At 27.1% G+C, this 17558-nt stretch overlaps 4 protein-coding genes across 4 annotated transcripts in view; 3 read left to right on the plus strand and 1 right to left on the minus strand.

The window, feature by feature from the left end:
- LOC111679266 (thyroid adenoma-associated protein homolog) overlaps positions 1–17558 on the minus strand; it is a 171394-nt gene that overhangs the window by 113208 nt on the left and 40628 nt on the right. The window lies entirely within an intron of this gene.
- Positions 8551–9845, plus strand: LOC111679274 (gustatory receptor 23a-like). The gene is made up of 3 exons (XM_023440813.2): positions 8551–9453; positions 9519–9689; positions 9753–9845. The coding sequence occupies exons 1-3, from the start codon at positions 8551–8553 to the stop codon at positions 9843–9845; spliced, it is 1167 nt and encodes a 388-aa protein (XP_023296581.2).
- LOC111679273 (putative gustatory receptor 2a) lies at positions 14001–16268 on the plus strand. The gene is made up of 6 exons (XM_023440812.2): positions 14001–14021; positions 14101–14487; positions 14901–15555; positions 15624–15692; positions 15833–15922; positions 15990–16268. Exons 2-6 carry the CDS (start codon positions 14114–14116, stop codon positions 16062–16064), a joined length of 1263 nt encoding a protein of 420 aa, XP_023296580.2. The 5' UTR covers positions 14001–14021; positions 14101–14113; the 3' UTR covers positions 16065–16268.
- On the plus strand, positions 16453–17382 carry LOC124418718 (putative gustatory receptor 2a). Its single transcript, XM_046945906.1, has one exon. It carries the CDS (start codon positions 16453–16455, stop codon positions 17380–17382), a length of 930 nt encoding a protein of 309 aa, XP_046801862.1.

Here is a 17558-nt window from a genome sequence, read left to right on the forward strand (position 1 = left end):
TGGTAAGAATATGTCTTAGATTTGAAAGATATATAATTACGCTGACAACTAAACAATATAAGAGTTTTAAAATGTGTTAATTTTTAGTATAACAGTTTATATAACAGTTGTTATGTCTTATCTTTGAAGCCTAAAGATATTTATAATATATAACAGTTCTTCTAGATCAGATATTTTTAAATCTACTGATAAACAGTTTGTTAAGAACATTTCTGGGAAAACAATATAACAGTTAAGTTAATTGTTATAACAGTTATATAAATAAAGATTATAACAGTTTTATAACAATTTTTATATGGAAAATGGTTTAAAGAAACATTAAAAACTTTAAATCTTAAAAGCTGTATAACAGTTTGTTATAAGAAATTCTTTGGAAATACTACTGTATACCAACAGCAGCATGTTGGTGTGTATAACAGTTTTTATATAGAGACAATATTTAAGAAAAAAACTTTAAAATTTATAAATATTTAAAGAGTATAACAGTTTGATAAGCAAATTTCTAAAAAACTTCAATGTATTCTACAGTCGTAATTAAACAAACAGTGTCACAATGCAATGCCAGTTGCTGTAACAGTTTGTATGCGGAGACAGTGTTAAAGAAAAAACCTTGAAATCTACAAATATTTAAAGTGTATAACAGTTTGATAAGCACGAAAAACCTTAAAATCTACATATGTATAAAGTGTATAACACATTGATAAGCAAATTTTTAGGATGCTCCAATGTATAACAGTTTGATAAGAAAATCTCTTTAAACTTAAACAAATGTATTCTAAAACGTATTTAACACAATGGTATTCACGTATATATAACAGTTGTATAACACTTTGTATATGAAATAAGCTTTTAAACCTTGAAATTTACAGAGTTTTAATGTGTTTTTTAATCTGTATAAGAGTTTTAATGAAAAATACTTTAATCAAACAGATAACAGATAATGTTCTTGTATATGTATAACAGTTTTATAATAATTGAAAGCTTAAAGCCTCTTAGAGTTAAATAAAACAAAATAAATCAAAGAAATATTGAGTGATTTTTAAATCGTATTCAAAACTGTTATACTCTACTTTTATATTCAAGCATTTATAACAGTTATCTATAAAAATGTATTCCTTAGTAAAAGCTTTTGGTACAATAGTTTTGAAAGCTCTACTTTGTGGGAAAAAAACTTCAGATTGAAAACAGCTATATCAAGCTGACAACTTTAAGCTGCTTAAAGGAATCGTGTCGTTTCGAAGAGAAGCTCCAATTGTAGAGGAAACGATAAAAGTTTTTAGACAGATATAGACAGATAACAATCGAAGCTTGAAGAACTTCAAATAATATGATATTGGTACAATATTGTAACAAGAAATTTAACTTTTAAAATTTAATTCTTAACCTCTTTTGCTAATAAGTTTAAAAAAGCCTTGAATAATTTCTTCTTTACAAAACTTTGTATTTTGTTAACATAAACTAATTTTTTATAAATAATTTTCTTTAAACAATTTAAAAAATAAAAACAATAACAATTTAAAGAAAACCAAAAAAGGTATTATTACTAACTTAATACATATGTATGTGTTGTTAAAAAAATATACTTGAGATATTTATTAAAAAAATGAAAACAAATATAAAACCAAATATAAAAAGCCTCTATGAAAAGAAAGCTTTTTAATTAAAACAAAAAATAAAATTAATTAAAAAAAATTATTTAACAAAAACCAAAAACCAAAAAATTTTAAAATATTTACTTTCAGTTCCTTATTATTTTAAATAAAATTTAATTTTTTTTATAATTATTTTCAATAAATATTCAAAATAAAAAAACAAAGCTTTTTTAATTTTTGTTTTCAGTTTAAGATTGAAAAAAAGGAAAAAGATTTTGAAAATTAAGATAATTGCTTTAAAAGACTTTTAAATAAAATCATGAAAAAGCTAATATGCCAAAGAAAGCTTCTAGGATTAAAGGCAACCATTGAAAAGCAAACAAGTTTACCCAAGCTGTATTCAAAGCTTTTTAAAATTAATTAAAAAAATAATAACTTTTATTGAAAACTTTCTAGGACAAAAAGAAAGCTTTAAAGATAAAAATTAAACTTTTAAAAGCAAACAAGCTTAACCAAACTATATTTAGAACTTTCATACTTAAAAGGTTTTCGAAACATTTATAAAAAGAAAAGCTTTTGTAGAAAACTTTGTAGGAAAGTGGAATGCTTTGTTTAAAACTTTTGTACTTACACAATTTTTAAACATAAAAATATTTTAATGTAAAAAAAATTTTATAAAAACATTTTTCGTGAACCTTAAGTTCTTTAATAATAAAGTAAAATATAGTGCAAAATATAAAAACTTTAATTATGTTAGAAACTTTTATACGTAAAAAGTTTCAAAAGCTCTTTAAAAATAATGCAAAAGAGCGAAAGCTTCTGTACAAAGTTTTCTCTAAGCTTAAGGTACTTTTAAAATAAAGAAAAATATCGTATAAAAAGCTAAAAAACTCAAGTTCTTTTTTAATAAAGAAGACTATCTTAAAAAAGTTGGGTATATAATAAAAGCTGTAGATAAAGAGTTTTTGTTAGAAATCTATTAATTAAAGCTTTTACAAGCTTTATATAAACTTCAAGCTTCTTTTAAAAAGGAAAAACTATATACGAAATTAAAGCTTTTTATAAAACTTTAAAAAGCTTGATGTTGTAAGCGTTTTACAACTTAAAAAGCTTGATGTAGTAAGCTTTTTCCAAGATTTAAATTCTTAATTTTCAAAACCTTTTAAGATTGATTTATAAAACATTTCATTTTTAGTTATTGAAGTTAAAAGTTATTTAAAGCAAGAAATGAAAGCTTAATGTGTTAAAGAGATAGAGAAAGAATAAGAGAGAGAAAGAAAGTTATAAAGAGCTTTTGAAGGCTGTAGGAATTGTAGTTAGAAATTATACTGGTATAATTTAAAACAAAAACACACAGGAATAATAATAAAAACTAATAAGCAAAAGCTTAATAATATTAATTAATATAAAAAAGCTAAGGATTATAAAAATAACAGGAAATTTTAAAGAAATATTAAAAATATCTAGTAGTAAAAAATACATAAAATAAAAGGAAACAAAATTTTATTTTTTTTTACCAAAAAAAAAAAAAACAAACCACAACGTATAAAAAGAATAAAGATTAAAATAAATTTCAACTTTTTTACTTTTTCATAAAAGCTAACACACCACAACAACAACAAAAAGCCCAAGAAAAAAATAAACATTTTCATTCACTAGAAATAACAATTTAAAGCAAAATTAAAAGCTTCTTAAAACAAAACTAAAAATTTTCAAATAAAAATATAAAATATTAAAAAAAATAAAACATATTCAAGAAGAAAGAAAGAAAGAAAAAAATTAAAGCTTTTTATTATAAATAATTTTTTTTTTTTTGCAAAACATATTTAGAAAAAACAAGAATTTTAAGGAAAAAAACAAAGCAAACTGGCTAACCGTCCCGGTACAGTATTTAGAACAACTCAAGTTAAAAAATAATATACTTTTTTTTGAACAAAAACAAATTCAAAATGTTTTTTAGCTCAAAATGTGATAATTTATTTTTTAAAAAAATGAAAAGAAAAATGCCACAACACAACTTAAAAAAAAAAACAAAACAAAACAAATTCAAAAATATACAAAAAGTAATGTTTTTAATAATTTGCAAAATGGAAAAGTGTGCAAAAAGAGGAATTTTTATTGGCAAAGAAGTTTTTAGTTTTATTTTTACAATAATTTGCTAACAAATAAGAAATATTTATATTTTCTTTTATAAAATATTTGTTTAAACAAAGAGAAAAATTAAGAAAAATAAGTCAAATTGTGAAAAGCTTTTTTTTTAAACTAGAAAGCTTTAAAGCTTTCTACTTATAAACTATTTATTGTTTTAGGGTTAAATTTGTTTAATTCTTTCACATTTGTTCTAAAAACTTTATTAACAAATCAGTTTTCAGCTGAAAATAACAAAATTTTGAAAAAAAAAAATGTCGCTTGTCGCTTTAACATTTTCATTGTGTTTATGCTATTAAACCTCTACTGTTTATATAATATCAATAGCACAACTTCTTGCATTTGAATGCACTGCAAAACAACTCTGAAAGCTTGTAAAGTTTTAAAAAAAGTTATATTTTTTCTTAAAGCGTTTTTTAAGAACTTAAAAGCCGTCGTGAATTTTTTTTATTTTTTTTCAAATATTAATTGAAAAACGTTTAAGAAATGTTTTTCTTTACATTTTAGCTAAATTAACAAAAAAAATCGCTGGCCGTTTTAACGTTTTCATTGTGTTTATGCTAATAAACATGTTTTACGTATATGATATTTAGGGAATAACTTTTTTTAGTTTGATGGAAACCTAAATTCAAATACAAATTTAAAACATTTCGAAATTTTTTTTCTTTGCGATTTAAAAAGAAACTTAAAAACCGTCAAAAAAAATCGCAGCTATTGCCGGAAATTTTTGTATCTTATTCAATTATATTTAAATAATGTTTAAAAACCTATTTTGAAGCAAATTAAAAAACTGTAAACAAAAAACCCGTTTGCGACTAAAACGCTTTCATTGTGTTTATACTGCTAAACAGGTTTTACAAGTAAAATTTCTTAAGATATATTATGTTTAGTTAAAAAACAACTTAATTTTGATTAAATATTTCCAACGATTTTCGACAGCGATTTAAAAAAATAAAAAAACCGTCGAGCTTTTTTTTGGATTTTATATAAAAATATAATGTTTTAAAAGCGTATTATCTCTAAATGATCAAGATTTTGCCTAAAAACCGCTTGCGTTTTTAACGCGTTCATTATGTTTTTGCTATTAAACCTGTTTTACAAGTGAAATTTCTTTAGATATATCTCGAGTAGTTTGACAAAATTTATTTAAATTTAAAAAAAATTCTCAGCGGTTTTTTTTTCAAAACCTATAAAAAACCGTCGCCGCACTAAGAAATTTTCTATATTTTGTTTTATTAAATAAAAAAATGTTTTAAAACTTTATTTTCTTTAGAAATTTCAAAAAAATATTTCAAAACACTTGACGCTTTAAAACTGTTATTATGTTTATGCAATAAAAAGTGTTAATTTTAAAACTTTTTAAAACTCTTTTAATAAATTATTTTAAAAAATTATTTTTTTTATTAAAATCTGGATTATTGAAAGAAAAAAACCATCATGCGCTTTAACGTTTTTATTCTGTTTATATTAAAGGTTAAAGATTTGTATTTCCGTAGATTATTTGTAAAAATTTATACAAAAACGTGTTTTTTGTTATTTAAAAAACCGTTGAACGTTTTAACGTTTTTATTGTGTTTATAGCATTTAAGGTTAAAATTTTATATTTTCTTAAATTATTTACTTGATAATTTTTATAAAAAAAAAACGTCTGTCGCTTTAACGTTTTCATTCTGTTTAGGTATAAAAACTAACTTTAATTGAGTATTTCCATAAAAAATAATAAATCTAAAAACTTTTTTCAAATAAACTAAAAGATATTTACTATACTTTTACAAATTTTAGCGATTTTTTGATTTCAGTTTTTAAAAGAAGTAAAAATTTTAATTTAATTTTCAAATTTTACTTAATTTTCTTAATAATTCTCTATTTTTAATATAATTTATTATAAAAATATTTATAATTTTTAACAAATGAGGCAAATAAAACAAATTTCTTAAAAACAATTATATTAAAAAAAATGACATAAAAAATAAAGAAAATTTATTAATAAATTTAAGAAGTAAAGAATTTAGTAACAGAGAAACAAAAAAAAACAAAACTATTTATGATTGTTAAACATAATAATATTAAAAAAAAAATAATTTATAAAAAATATATAAAAATATATTAAAACTTAAACACAACAAAAATAAATGCAGTTTAACAAAAGAAAAAAATCTCTCAATTTGCATTTTATTTATATATTTGCAAGACGTATCAATGTCATTTAAATGTTATTAAAAAATAAAAAAAATTATTAAGCGTAAAACAAATGCAAAAAAAAAGAAATATTTACACAAAATTTTAAGTTGCTTTAATAAACAAAAACAAAATAAAATATTTAAAATCAAAACAATAATACAAAAACAAAATACAAACAAACTTGTTGAACATCTAATCTTTTAAGTTTTCAGTAAAATAAACAAATTTTTTTTAGTTGTTACAACAGATTTTAGCTTAAAATATTAACAAAAACCTTAAAAATGCCTAAAAAGCCTAAAACCCTTAATTAGTTGTTTATTTATTTCTAAAGCCTTATAAACCCTTGAAATTTAAAGAAATATTTAATAAAAACAAAAAAAAACAATTTAAAAGCTTTTAAAACAAAATCCTCTTAATAATTAATATATAAAAAAAAACTTATTTTGAGTTAATTAATGAAAAAAATCTAATAAAAATCCTAAAAATTAAAACCTTCTCTAAAATTCTTAAAAAATCCTTAATAAAAAAACAAAACAACACACAAAACTTGCAATTATTATGAGAAAAAAACGAGAAAAAAATTCAATGGAAAAACTATATAAAAAAAATTAATTCAAAATATATATCTAAAAACCAAAAACAAAAAGAAAAATCAATTTAAATTACATTTTATGAAAAAAATCCCAAAGAAAAACAAGCTTATCTCAAGAAAAACCAAAAATGAATCCATTATATTTCAATAATTAATAAAATGACAAAATAAAAAAAAAACAAAACAAACAACAAAGTATTTATGTGAAAAATACAAAATTTGTTACAGAGTTTTATTTTCTAAAGTTGGATTTAAAAGCATTTCTAGGTTGAAGTAAGTAAATAAAATATCAAGCATTCATGAGCTTGAACGTGAAGGCTTTCATTAAATGCTAAAAAATTGCATAATCTTAGACAAGAACCGTTGCAATTCTATGCTAGAGTTATTTACTTAAAGCTGAGACAAACACCCTCTAAAGGCTTAAGTGATTAATTAGAAGATGACAAAACCATTTTAAAGCAGAAGTAAGTAAATATAATTTCAAGCAACGACGATAGAATTTCAAGCAACAAGGAACCTTTTTTTAAAGCATTTCAATACCAAATTCTTAAAAGATCTATAAGCTTAGACAAGAACCGTTTCAATTCCATTCTAGAGTTATTACTTAAATCTGGGACAAACTTTCTTTAAAAGCCTTTCAATAATAAAAGCTTAAAAGATCCATAAACTTAGACAATAACCGTTTCGATTCTATTTTAGAGTTATTTGTTAAAGCTGAAACAACACTTTGCTAGAAGTATTACTTAAAGCTTAGATAAACACCCTCTAAGGCTTAAGTGAGATGAGCTACATATTAATAATCTAAGACAACAACTCTTTCATCATTTATATACTTGATCAAAAGCCTTTTAATACTTACCCCCATATTCATAAAGATTTATTACGCACATTTTCCATAAAAAATTCCTACAATAAACCATCAATAACTTTATTAAGCATTTATGAATATGAAAATGCTTAAAAGATTTTTAAACTTAGACAAGAACCATTCCAATTGCATTCTGGAGTTGTTACTTAAAGTTGACACAAACAACTTCTAAATGCTTAACTGATTTATTAGGAAATAAACTACTTTAATCTAAGACAACAACCCCTTCAGCCTTCACTCATGATAAGTGCAAAAATCAAGAATCGATCCTATACAATTTGTACACAAACACTGCAATCGTTGTAGTGAAGCCAAGAACATAGTTCAGAATCTAGTAAGGATTTTAATTTGGTTTAATCTTTAATAATTAACAAGATTTCTAAGCTTTTAAAAATCGTGAAAAAAAAAACTTTACTTAAATAAAAGAAACTTTCAGGCGAAGTGTTAAAAGCTTTAACAATCTTGGACAAGAACATAGTTAAGGATATATTAAAAAATGGACAAGATCACTACTCATTCCTAGATAAAAACATTGCTTAAGTATAAGAACATTTCCTTCAATACTACGTAATGAAGACTTCAAGAAACCTCAGTTCCAAAGTACCTATTTCATATATCCTGATTACTAATAACTTTAACATTCATTTGTTCTACGAGGAAGTAAATAGTCACTCGATATATTACCAAAGGACAGTCAGAAAGCTAGTCCAAAGGAGTCAATGCACGACAAAGAACATTTTGGCTTAAGTTTGTTTTTAACTGTGTACTCTCTAGATAACTTAGGGATTTAAAAGTGTCGACTTGCTTTTAAACGGAACAATCAAATGATAATGGTATCCACTTTAGTTGATAAATAGAACATTCGGGGTCGAAAGATTAAAAAGAAAACACGAAATGCCTAAACGTTAGTGAAAATAACTCTCTTCCGTTGATCTCTCTTATAATGGGCTCTTTGTCAAACTTCTAGGTAATAGTAAGTGATGAAGACTTCACAAACTGAAAACTAACATCTTAAATACAAATTAAGGACAGTTCCCCTAATTCAAAAGACTTCAGGGTATACATCCCCTTTTAAAGATTATCTCACATCATTAATTACTCTGGCATATCTTGAAATATCTTAAAACGTAGTATTTTTTTTCAAATGAAACTTTCGCTACAGTTTCACCATGGACAAGCATATGTTAATACTTTTAAATATTTGTGCGGTTTTTGGCATTTGTATGCCAGCAACAAAATGTTGTGGTAAAAATGGCACACGCCTATTTAAGCTTTACATTTTGGTACTAATTATTATTATATTTATTAATTGTTTATTGGGCATAATAAAAAGTGAAATTGAAAATGCCTTTATAATATCCTGGACTGTATCGACTATTGTTTTTGTTACGCAATTATTTACCCATATTGTTATCCTATGCGAGGCTTTATCGAAACAACAAGAGCATATGGATTTTTTACAAACTTTACAAGAAATTGGTGATTCTTTTAAAATACTGCTAAAAATGAATGTGACACAAAGGACAACAATTAAAGAATTTCGTTTTACATTTATCATTTTGAGCATATTTTCCAGTATTGGGCTAATAGTGTTTGTTTTGACTTTTTCTATTTTTGCTGATGCTGGTTACTTTTGGTGGGCTTTAATATCAATTTTAGCCATGCGTTTTCGTAACATACAATTGATAATATATGTGGAGATTTTAAAACATTATATATTGAGTTTAAATCATAAACTTAATCAAGTGGTTTGTTTAAAAACGGAAAATTCTAAACAGTTATTAGATATTGATTACAAGTATTTACAATCTTTGGAGATTATAAAAAATATTAAACATGTATATGCGTGTATATATGAGGCTTCGAGTTTAATGAATGAATTTGCTCAGGCTTCATTGTTTGCTGCAAGTGCTTCGAATTTTTTGGATTTTACTTGTCACATCTATTGGACTCTTTTGACTATGGAAAATCTATTGGGCATATATAATATTATATCATCCACGGCTAACATGTTACCTTTGGCTGTGTTTACTTTAAAATTTTGTCATAGCTGTCAGGTGATCAAAGAGGAGGTAATACTATTTACTATGCTTTACTTTCGTATAAAAACAAAATTCTTTTTTCTTTTCTCAATCAGAGCCAGCGCACTTCTTTACTTTTATCTCGTTTGACTTCAAGTGGTTTTTGTCCTTTAGTCAATAGAAAGTATAAGAATTTAATACATGATTTCTCTTTGCAATTGATGCATCAACAAATTGTATTTACCGGTAAACGTTTCTTTAATTTTGATTTACAATATGTATTTGCCGTAAGTTTACTGATTTTGTTCAAGTTTAAAATTTATAAATATTAATTTTTAATTTTCTTTTAGGTTTGTGCCTTAATTGCCACACATTTAATAATTCTCATACAGTTTACTAAAATTGACTCTAATCATTATGTCAATAGCACAATTGGGGCTTAAGATTGGAAGTAGAAGAAGAAAAATATCTAAAACCTTATTTCTTTTTTGTGATTTTGTTATTTCACTTTTTAATTATTCATGCTTAGTACACGGAAATAAAATTAAATGTTTAAAGTTTATTGAAAACAGAATCTATCTTTTTGAAAAAGTATTCAATTGCCACTATCTTTAAATCCCTGAATAGATATTCATTAAATCCCGGTCGTTGTTCCTTAGAAGTTTTCAAATTAGTGTTCTTAAGGTATATAACATCTGGAATAATATCACTCACAAAATAAAAATGAAACAACTTTCAACTTCACATGCTTTTCCTTTGTCATAGTTATATCCTCTTCATCCTTTTGTTGAGGTCAGCCCATAGGATTTTCGTGGTTGTGTTTAACGTTTTTTTATTTACGAGTCCTTGTTTTTAGTTCAGACCTTTTTTCTTCGAACGAATTTAATGAATAATCCAACACTTTGAACATTTTGTCCTCGCAGTTCCTTAGAATTTTTAAACTTTCCAGCCTTTCCAGTGTAGTCTTGGCATGCTCTTCATCCGTCTGAATCCGTTCGTCTGAGTATGCATAGTGGTACCAGGTAACTTCGGATTTATACTTTCCTCCTATTGTTGTGGTCAGCATATAGGATTTTTGTTGTAGTATCAAATTATTTAAGATTCAGACCTCATTATTTCAAACGAGTTACTCCGGTAGATTAGGTGGCCCCGGTAGGTTAGTGGTTAGTGTTCTAGTCTGGTAGACCGGAGATGGTGGGTTCGATTCCCACCTGAGACACTGGTTAAGGAGCGCACAACAGGCCTGATAGAGGCCTAGGTGTATTTCTTCGGATTTGATGTATATATGTATGTACATTCTCCTTTCGAGCTAGCTAACTAACTAGCTACTCGAATAACAAAACTCTCTGGAGCCTTGTTTTTTGTTCAGCCCTCGTTTTTTTGAATTAGTTACTCGAATAACCTAACACTCTGTATGAATCATCGCCGAATTTCCTTAGAATTTTCAAACTTTCCAGCCTTTCTATGTCCTCTTTGCATACTCTTCATCCGTCTGAATCCGTTCGTTTGAGTACGCACAACAACCTCGGATTTATACTTTCTAAAAAAGTTAAAATCGGTTTTCCTGATGGGTATCATATCTGTTACTTAAAACATGGATTCGACAAATGTCAATAATAGCAGTTAAAGTTTATGTTTCCTGACCTAATCTTTTTTTGTATAGTTGCTCCCATAACTTGTGATTTATTCTTCCGGAAGGCGCTCATCTACATATTAGTTTTGCTCTTGTTGCGTTGAAAGGTTGACTTCCTCAATTTCCCTTTTCTGTACTTACTAAAAATACATTGACGATTGTCATTCCCAATGATCTGGCACGCATGTGATGCTGATCCTATTACTGGAAAAGTATCCGATTATGACTTTCCTACAGTTCTATTGTATTGAACTTTAACAGCTAAAAATCGCGATAATTTTCTTCTTGATGTCGGATGTTTTGTAAGGCAATATTAGGAGGCTTGTTTAGGGATTAGGAAGATAGTAGTATATCTCGCTTTCCCTGTTATCCATGTAGATTCCTAGACCCACTAAGTCTTTCAGTTTATAGTCCCAAAGAGGTTTGTTCTAATGTTCCACTTAACCACGATTTTCCTTATCAAATTAATGTCTAACAGATATTAACAATAGACTTTTTAAAATAGGAGTTTATCACTTGTAGACAAGAAATTAAAGGGATAAGGATCATGAAAGGATTACATCATTCGTATGTCAATTAGTTGATAAGATCCTTCGCTTATGCCATACCTAGTTTAGTCTGTCACTGAAAAGTGTACTAAACACCCTCAAAGAAAAGTTTTTGCAACTTTTTACCGCAACCAATGTTTTTCTTCATCTCACTTTTAGTCAATAATAATACTACTTAATCAGCAAATAAAAATATCTAATATTTCTATTACCGGTTAGTATTTACAAATATTTATCAGTAAATTAATAGCCTAATATTTAAACACATAAACAACTACACTAATTGAACTTGACAATGATAGTGGTAAAGGTGAAATGTATTAGAAATTTTTTATAAGTGAAAACAACAATAATTAAATGATTGATTTGACAAATATGGGGAGCGGAAATGTTAAGATTAACAGCAACAAAAATAAAATAAAAAACATTAAATGAAAACGTCCAAATGTATGAGAGTAAAACCTTTGCTATTAGAGTAATGTAAATGAATAAAATAATGTCAGTTTTCTTTCAACCGTAATAAGCTTAACAAATCCTCACTACGGCAATAGTTAAACGGTAGTATATGGAATATTTAAAGCTATAAATACTTTTAGCATAATTAAGTGTGCAAAATTAGTAGCATTATAAATACTTAAACGAGTTATAAAGTAATTCACGTGAATACACTGAGAAAAAAATATATATTACAACAAATGTGATAAAAGATACTGCTTAAGGGATATAAACAAAAATCACGTTTAATGGCTACGATAAGTGATAAGTGTTAAACTAATGAGCATTAAGAACGTAATTAGAATATAAAAATATTAATTATCAATTATCAGTAAAAGCCTTCTGTTTTTTGGCAATGACATGCAAAAATTTGCATTTGCAAACATAGGAAATGAGTACACTTATCATATGTCTACTTTAATGCTTTTTCCCAAAAAAAAAATTATTTACTTTTTGTATCTGAATATATTTCATCGTACACGTTTAGTTAACATTGTTACTCATATAAAATTATGATGGATGGATATGTATTTAGTATATATCCATCGAAAAAAATGTTTTAAAAATAACATCATAAGCTAAATATTTCTTAAACATATGATGGACTTTGCATTTCATATTAAAAAGCATTTAGTTTTCAACATGCATACTGGAGCTATAAGTAACAGTTGGACAACCAATAAAGCATTTAGAGGAATAGACCTAAGTTCATTTCTGGTATGTTGCCCCCCGGGGGCATGTTACCTTAGTGAAGCTTTCGCCTTGGTGTTATTGCAAATCCCTGGGTATAAAGAGGTAGACAATACTTCTAGTCTGGCCGGGACTAAAAAATTGGTTACAGTCTACTGTTTGGCTTAGTCTTTGCATAGATTGAAAGGGGTCAGAACAGAGCACCGCATAATCTGGTACTACGGGTGGCCAGTTGCCCGCAGGACTATGTCCTGGCGAGATTCCTTCGAGATCCACGTAATGGCTGTGGTTTAAACCCAAATTCGCGGGGAGAGGCGATTAAAAGTAAAGTCAATATTTCGGTATAAGTTCGGTGCTGTTGCCGAAAACAACAGATTCCCCACAGAGGAGTGACTATTGGACTAAGCATTGATAATGAGTTGGTATTATTTGTATGTGGTACGGGATGAATGTGGGGTACTAATAATAAATGTGTCGTATGTTTTTCTCTTATGAATGTGTCGTATGAATGAGATGTGTGCTGGGTTGTATGATGATGAATAAAAGGTATACAAATGATACCATTGAATTTTTCTTCCTTGTCCAGATATGTTCAGATTATACTCTGTTCATATAGAAATTACCACAGTGTGTCCCTGTGAGTAAGAACAATGTCTTTAGTTTATTGATGGATCGCACTTCGGTCCACCGGTTACGTCTCTAGGTGCTGTTGCCGAATCAACAGAGGCCATCCAATGGTCAGAGATTAGATAGCTCGAGTACTCCAGCAAAGTACTTGTGCATGGACCGGTCAAATGTACCAAAATGTACCAAATTTCCACCTGAGTTCTTCATTGAAGAATAAAGGAGCAATAGTAGACCGTTCTCAAGTCTACCCAGTGGATGAAAAAGACCACCGTGAGATAACGCCGTCAAGGCAGGTGCTTATGTTAGTTTTTAGCTCTTTCGAAATTCTAAACACCCCCAAAAATTTAAGCCCCCTAATTTTTTTGGGACTTTTTTTCCAAATGTACTTATTGCCATTAAAAAAAGGTACTTTTGCAACAGCATTCGTACAAACAATTATATGCCAACATGTCTTATCAGTTAATTAAATAACAATCGTAACTGATAACACTTAATGATGGATTTATGAACAATTGACAAAAACAAAAAAAAAATCAAAACAAAGTAGTATGAAATAACAGCGTAAAGCATTGACCAAAAATAAACAGTATTTCTATAATTGTTAAACTAAACACACGTTAAAAATGGTAAACAAAGTTATTATAAACAAAATTTTGGCGAAAGAAAACAATATCACGTTTTTTTATACTTTAATTTCTCCTTTAGATTAACTAAAGGAATGGATATATTAGAATCAGTATCGGGTATACATATTATATATCAAATAGCCTGTCTATCACCCAGTCTAATAGATCGTAAATTATGGACTTTAAAACGATCAAAGCTATTGGAAATCTATGTTTTCATTGTGATTATATTTTCGGTGGCATTTATGCTTTATGGCCTCTTTACGGATGATGATTTTCTTAAGACCAACGATAATGATGTTGGACAAACGGTGGATTTTATACAAATGGTGGGTATACGTGTATCGCATATAGTATCATTATCGGAATGTTTAGTTAGACGCAATGAACAGAAACGTTTCTATGAGGAGGTAAAGGAAATTGATCGTATATTTGAATGTTCACTTAATGTGGATGTGAATAATAAGTAAGTTTAAGCTAAATTTGTATTATTTATAATTAAATTGTAGTGCACGTTTTTGCTTGATTTTATCACTCAATCGTTACAATCCCTTTGTGTTGTATTTTACAAAGATCTGTTGAAAATGTTTTCCTTTTTATTTCTTTCTTTAAAACTCCAAGATCTTTTTATTTCTTATTTTTTACACAAGTACACTTTTTACTCAATCACTAGAGGCTCTTTGTCTGAAATTTTACAAAGACCAGTTGCAAACATTTTTTTCTTTTTATTTCATTCTATAAACTTTCACTCAATCACTGGAGGCTATTTGTCTGAAATTTTACAAAGACCAGTCGCAAACTTTTTTCTTTTTATTTCATTCTATAAACTTTCACCAACAGCTGTACAAAATTTTTAAGCATTTTTTTATTTCATTTTAGAAAATTCCGCCGCACCACCATAAAACGTGGAATACTAATGGCTTTCTTTTACTTGGCTGCCGAATTCTTCATTTTAACTTCAAAATTAGTAGCTGAAGAACAAAATTTTATACTCTTTTGGATCTTTTATCTAATGCCTTTGCTAATATGTGGCATACGTTATTTTCAAATGTTCACTAGTATGTGTATTCTAAAACATAGATTTGATTTATTAGTTAAAGTTTTAAATCAAATTAATTTAAGAAGACATATATGCGAACCGAATGATATGAACATAATGGATAGTGTTAATGGTCAAGTGCCTTTAAATATTTCTCAAACTTTAGCCTTGCTGGAATCTTCAATTTTAAAGAAACGTCATTGTGATATGGAAAATCCTGAATTAAAGAAACTTCTCATTGTACGTGATCTCTATAATCGTTTGTTTAATTTAAGTGAAATTTTAAATGGTTATTTTGGTGTTTCCATGTTGATTAATGTGGGCAATGATTTTATATCGATAACCTCAAATTGTTATTGGATTTTTTATAATTTTCAAGATTTCCATTCGACTAGAAATGATTTTCTTCTAATTGCTGGCAGTGCAGTGTGGTGTGTACCACATTTGTTGAATGTTTTGGTCCTGGCGATATTGTGTGAGAAGACAGTGCAAACTGTAAGTTAGAGGTTTTAGCTTTAAGACTGTTATTTCAAACTGATAGTTTTTTCATTCTTTTATTTTAGACAAATAGCATTGCTTTAGGTTTACATCGTATCGATATCGATATTATGAACGATAATCACAATTCAGTGGTGAGTTATTACAAGATCAAGAATAACTGCATATATACCTTTTCATCATCAAATTTCAATTTGTAGATTTATTATAAATCCCACATACTTTGGTAATTCAGATCTCTTGTTTATGAAAAACTTTTCTCTTTTTCATACAGATTGAGCAATTTTCATTGCAGTTGTTGCATCAAAAAATGTCTATTACTGCTGCTGGATTCTTTAGTATCGATTGTACACTACTTTACACGGTTGGCATGTTTAGAACAAAGAACTTAACGCTTTTTTCTTAATAATATACTTTTCATTTCTTTACAGATTGTAGGAGCCACAACTACCTATCTCATTATTCTTATACAATTCCATATGAATGAATCTAAGTCCTCAAATTGAGAGGAATTATTTTGTATTTCTTATTTTAAGGAATGAAGAAACACAATATGCATACAAAGTACAAGTCAAAAGTGATGGATTCATATACATACTCTCAAACAAACACACATAAAATTTATAGATTAATTCACATACATACATATTTAACGATAAAATTATAGTAATATATCATTAATTTATATTTAAATAAACTGCCCTAATGAATAAAAGAACTTTAAGTAAAATTATTGAGTTCACTTTTGATTGTAGATAAATAAAATATTAAGTGCTTTCACTTTTAAAACACACATTAAACTGCAAATCATTGCAACTAAAACCTAGAAAAATCTACTTAAATATTTGTTATTCTTGAAATTTGAATTTAGTCTTTTGAATTAATTCGCTAGATATGAAACTAACACAAAAGATCTTACAAGTTTATTTGTTAAATACATTTTATATAAGTGGCTTTCAAACAATACCACGACTACCATGGCTTTCAGCTTTAATAAGAATTTTCTATTTATGCTGGTTATCTACGGTGGTATTTTTAATGTTTTATTGGCGTATGAATGGTGGTGATACCTCAGTGGGCGGCCTTGTGGGCACGGCCTCATTTTTAGCTAACGGTACAGTTAATATCATTATTCTATTGGAGACAATTTGTAAAGAGAAGTATTACAAAAGGATGGTAAAACGAAAACAAGAGGTAGACGAATTGTTAAACCAGTATTTAAATGTTAATGTCTGCAAACATATAAACTACAAGAGTTTAACTAAACGTCTCATAATAATTGTAGTCTTGCAACTGATATGCGATGCCTTGAAAATGTGGATAAATTGCATTTCTAAAATTAGTCCAGTATTTTGGTATCTATTACCCATAACTATTAGTCTACGTACACGTTATTTACAAATAATATCTACTATAATGACTTTAAATCGTAGAATTGAAATACTTAGAGATGTTATAGCAAAAGTAGCTAAACAAAATGAACCGAAATCGAAATTTTCAAGTGATATTTGGCAACCTTACAATCCAGCAGAATATGAAAAAGTCAATTATATGCGTTTGATTTACATGCGTATGTGGGAAAGTTATATGAGTTTTAATAATCTATATAGTTGGTCTTTGTTGACATTGTTTATGTCATCGTTTTTCGACATAGTCTGTAATTGTTATTGGACATTTACGGCCCTTTATAAAGGACAAGCTTTTCACAAGTATGTTATGAATGGAGCTACTTCGTTCTCTTTAGCCAGTTTGGTTTATGTGTTATTCTATTTTACGGATGCAAGTAATAATAATGTAAGTATTAAATTAATGATTAAGTTCTAAGACAGGTAAAAGGGGTCATAACACTTCAATCAAGAGAGATAGATAGGGTCAAACTTTTAATAGCAATCAATCAATTAATAAAGTTTATTTATAAACTACCATGATTAAGCACATTTCAAAAGTACGAAAAAAACTATAAAATCCTGAAAACTCTTAGATATGCTATCACTTAGTTG

The sequence above is a fragment of the Lucilia cuprina genome, chromosome 3 (genome assembly GCF_022045245.1).
Source record: "Lucilia cuprina isolate Lc7/37 chromosome 3, ASM2204524v1, whole genome shotgun sequence".
In the NCBI taxonomy this organism is placed as follows: domain Eukaryota; kingdom Metazoa; phylum Arthropoda; class Insecta; order Diptera; family Calliphoridae; genus Lucilia; species Lucilia cuprina.

Excerpts from the sequence above, each read along its gene's own strand:
- LOC111679274 (XM_023440813.2), top strand. The coding sequence starts at position 8,551 with ATGGACAAGCATATGTTAATACTTTTAAATATTTGTGCGGTTTTTGGC. Across the intron at positions 9,454-9,518 it reads GTCAGGTGATCAAAGAGGAG|AGCCAGCGCACTTCTTTACT; the intron begins GTAATACTATTT and ends TTTCTCAATCAG. Across the intron at positions 9,690-9,752 it reads ATTTACAATATGTATTTGCC|GTTTGTGCCTTAATTGCCAC; the intron begins GTAAGTTTACTG and ends ATTTTCTTTTAG.
- LOC111679273 (XM_023440812.2), top strand. The coding sequence starts at position 14,114 with ATGGATATATTAGAATCAGTATCGGGTATACATATTATATATCAAATA. Across the intron at positions 14,488-14,900 it reads AATGTGGATGTGAATAATAA|AAAATTCCGCCGCACCACCA; the intron begins GTAAGTTTAAGC and ends ATTTCATTTTAG. Across the intron at positions 15,923-15,989 it reads ATTGTACACTACTTTACACG|ATTGTAGGAGCCACAACTAC; the intron begins GTTGGCATGTTT and ends ATTTCTTTACAG.
- LOC124418718 (XM_046945906.1), top strand. The coding sequence starts at position 16,453 with ATGAAACTAACACAAAAGATCTTACAAGTTTATTTGTTAAATACATTT.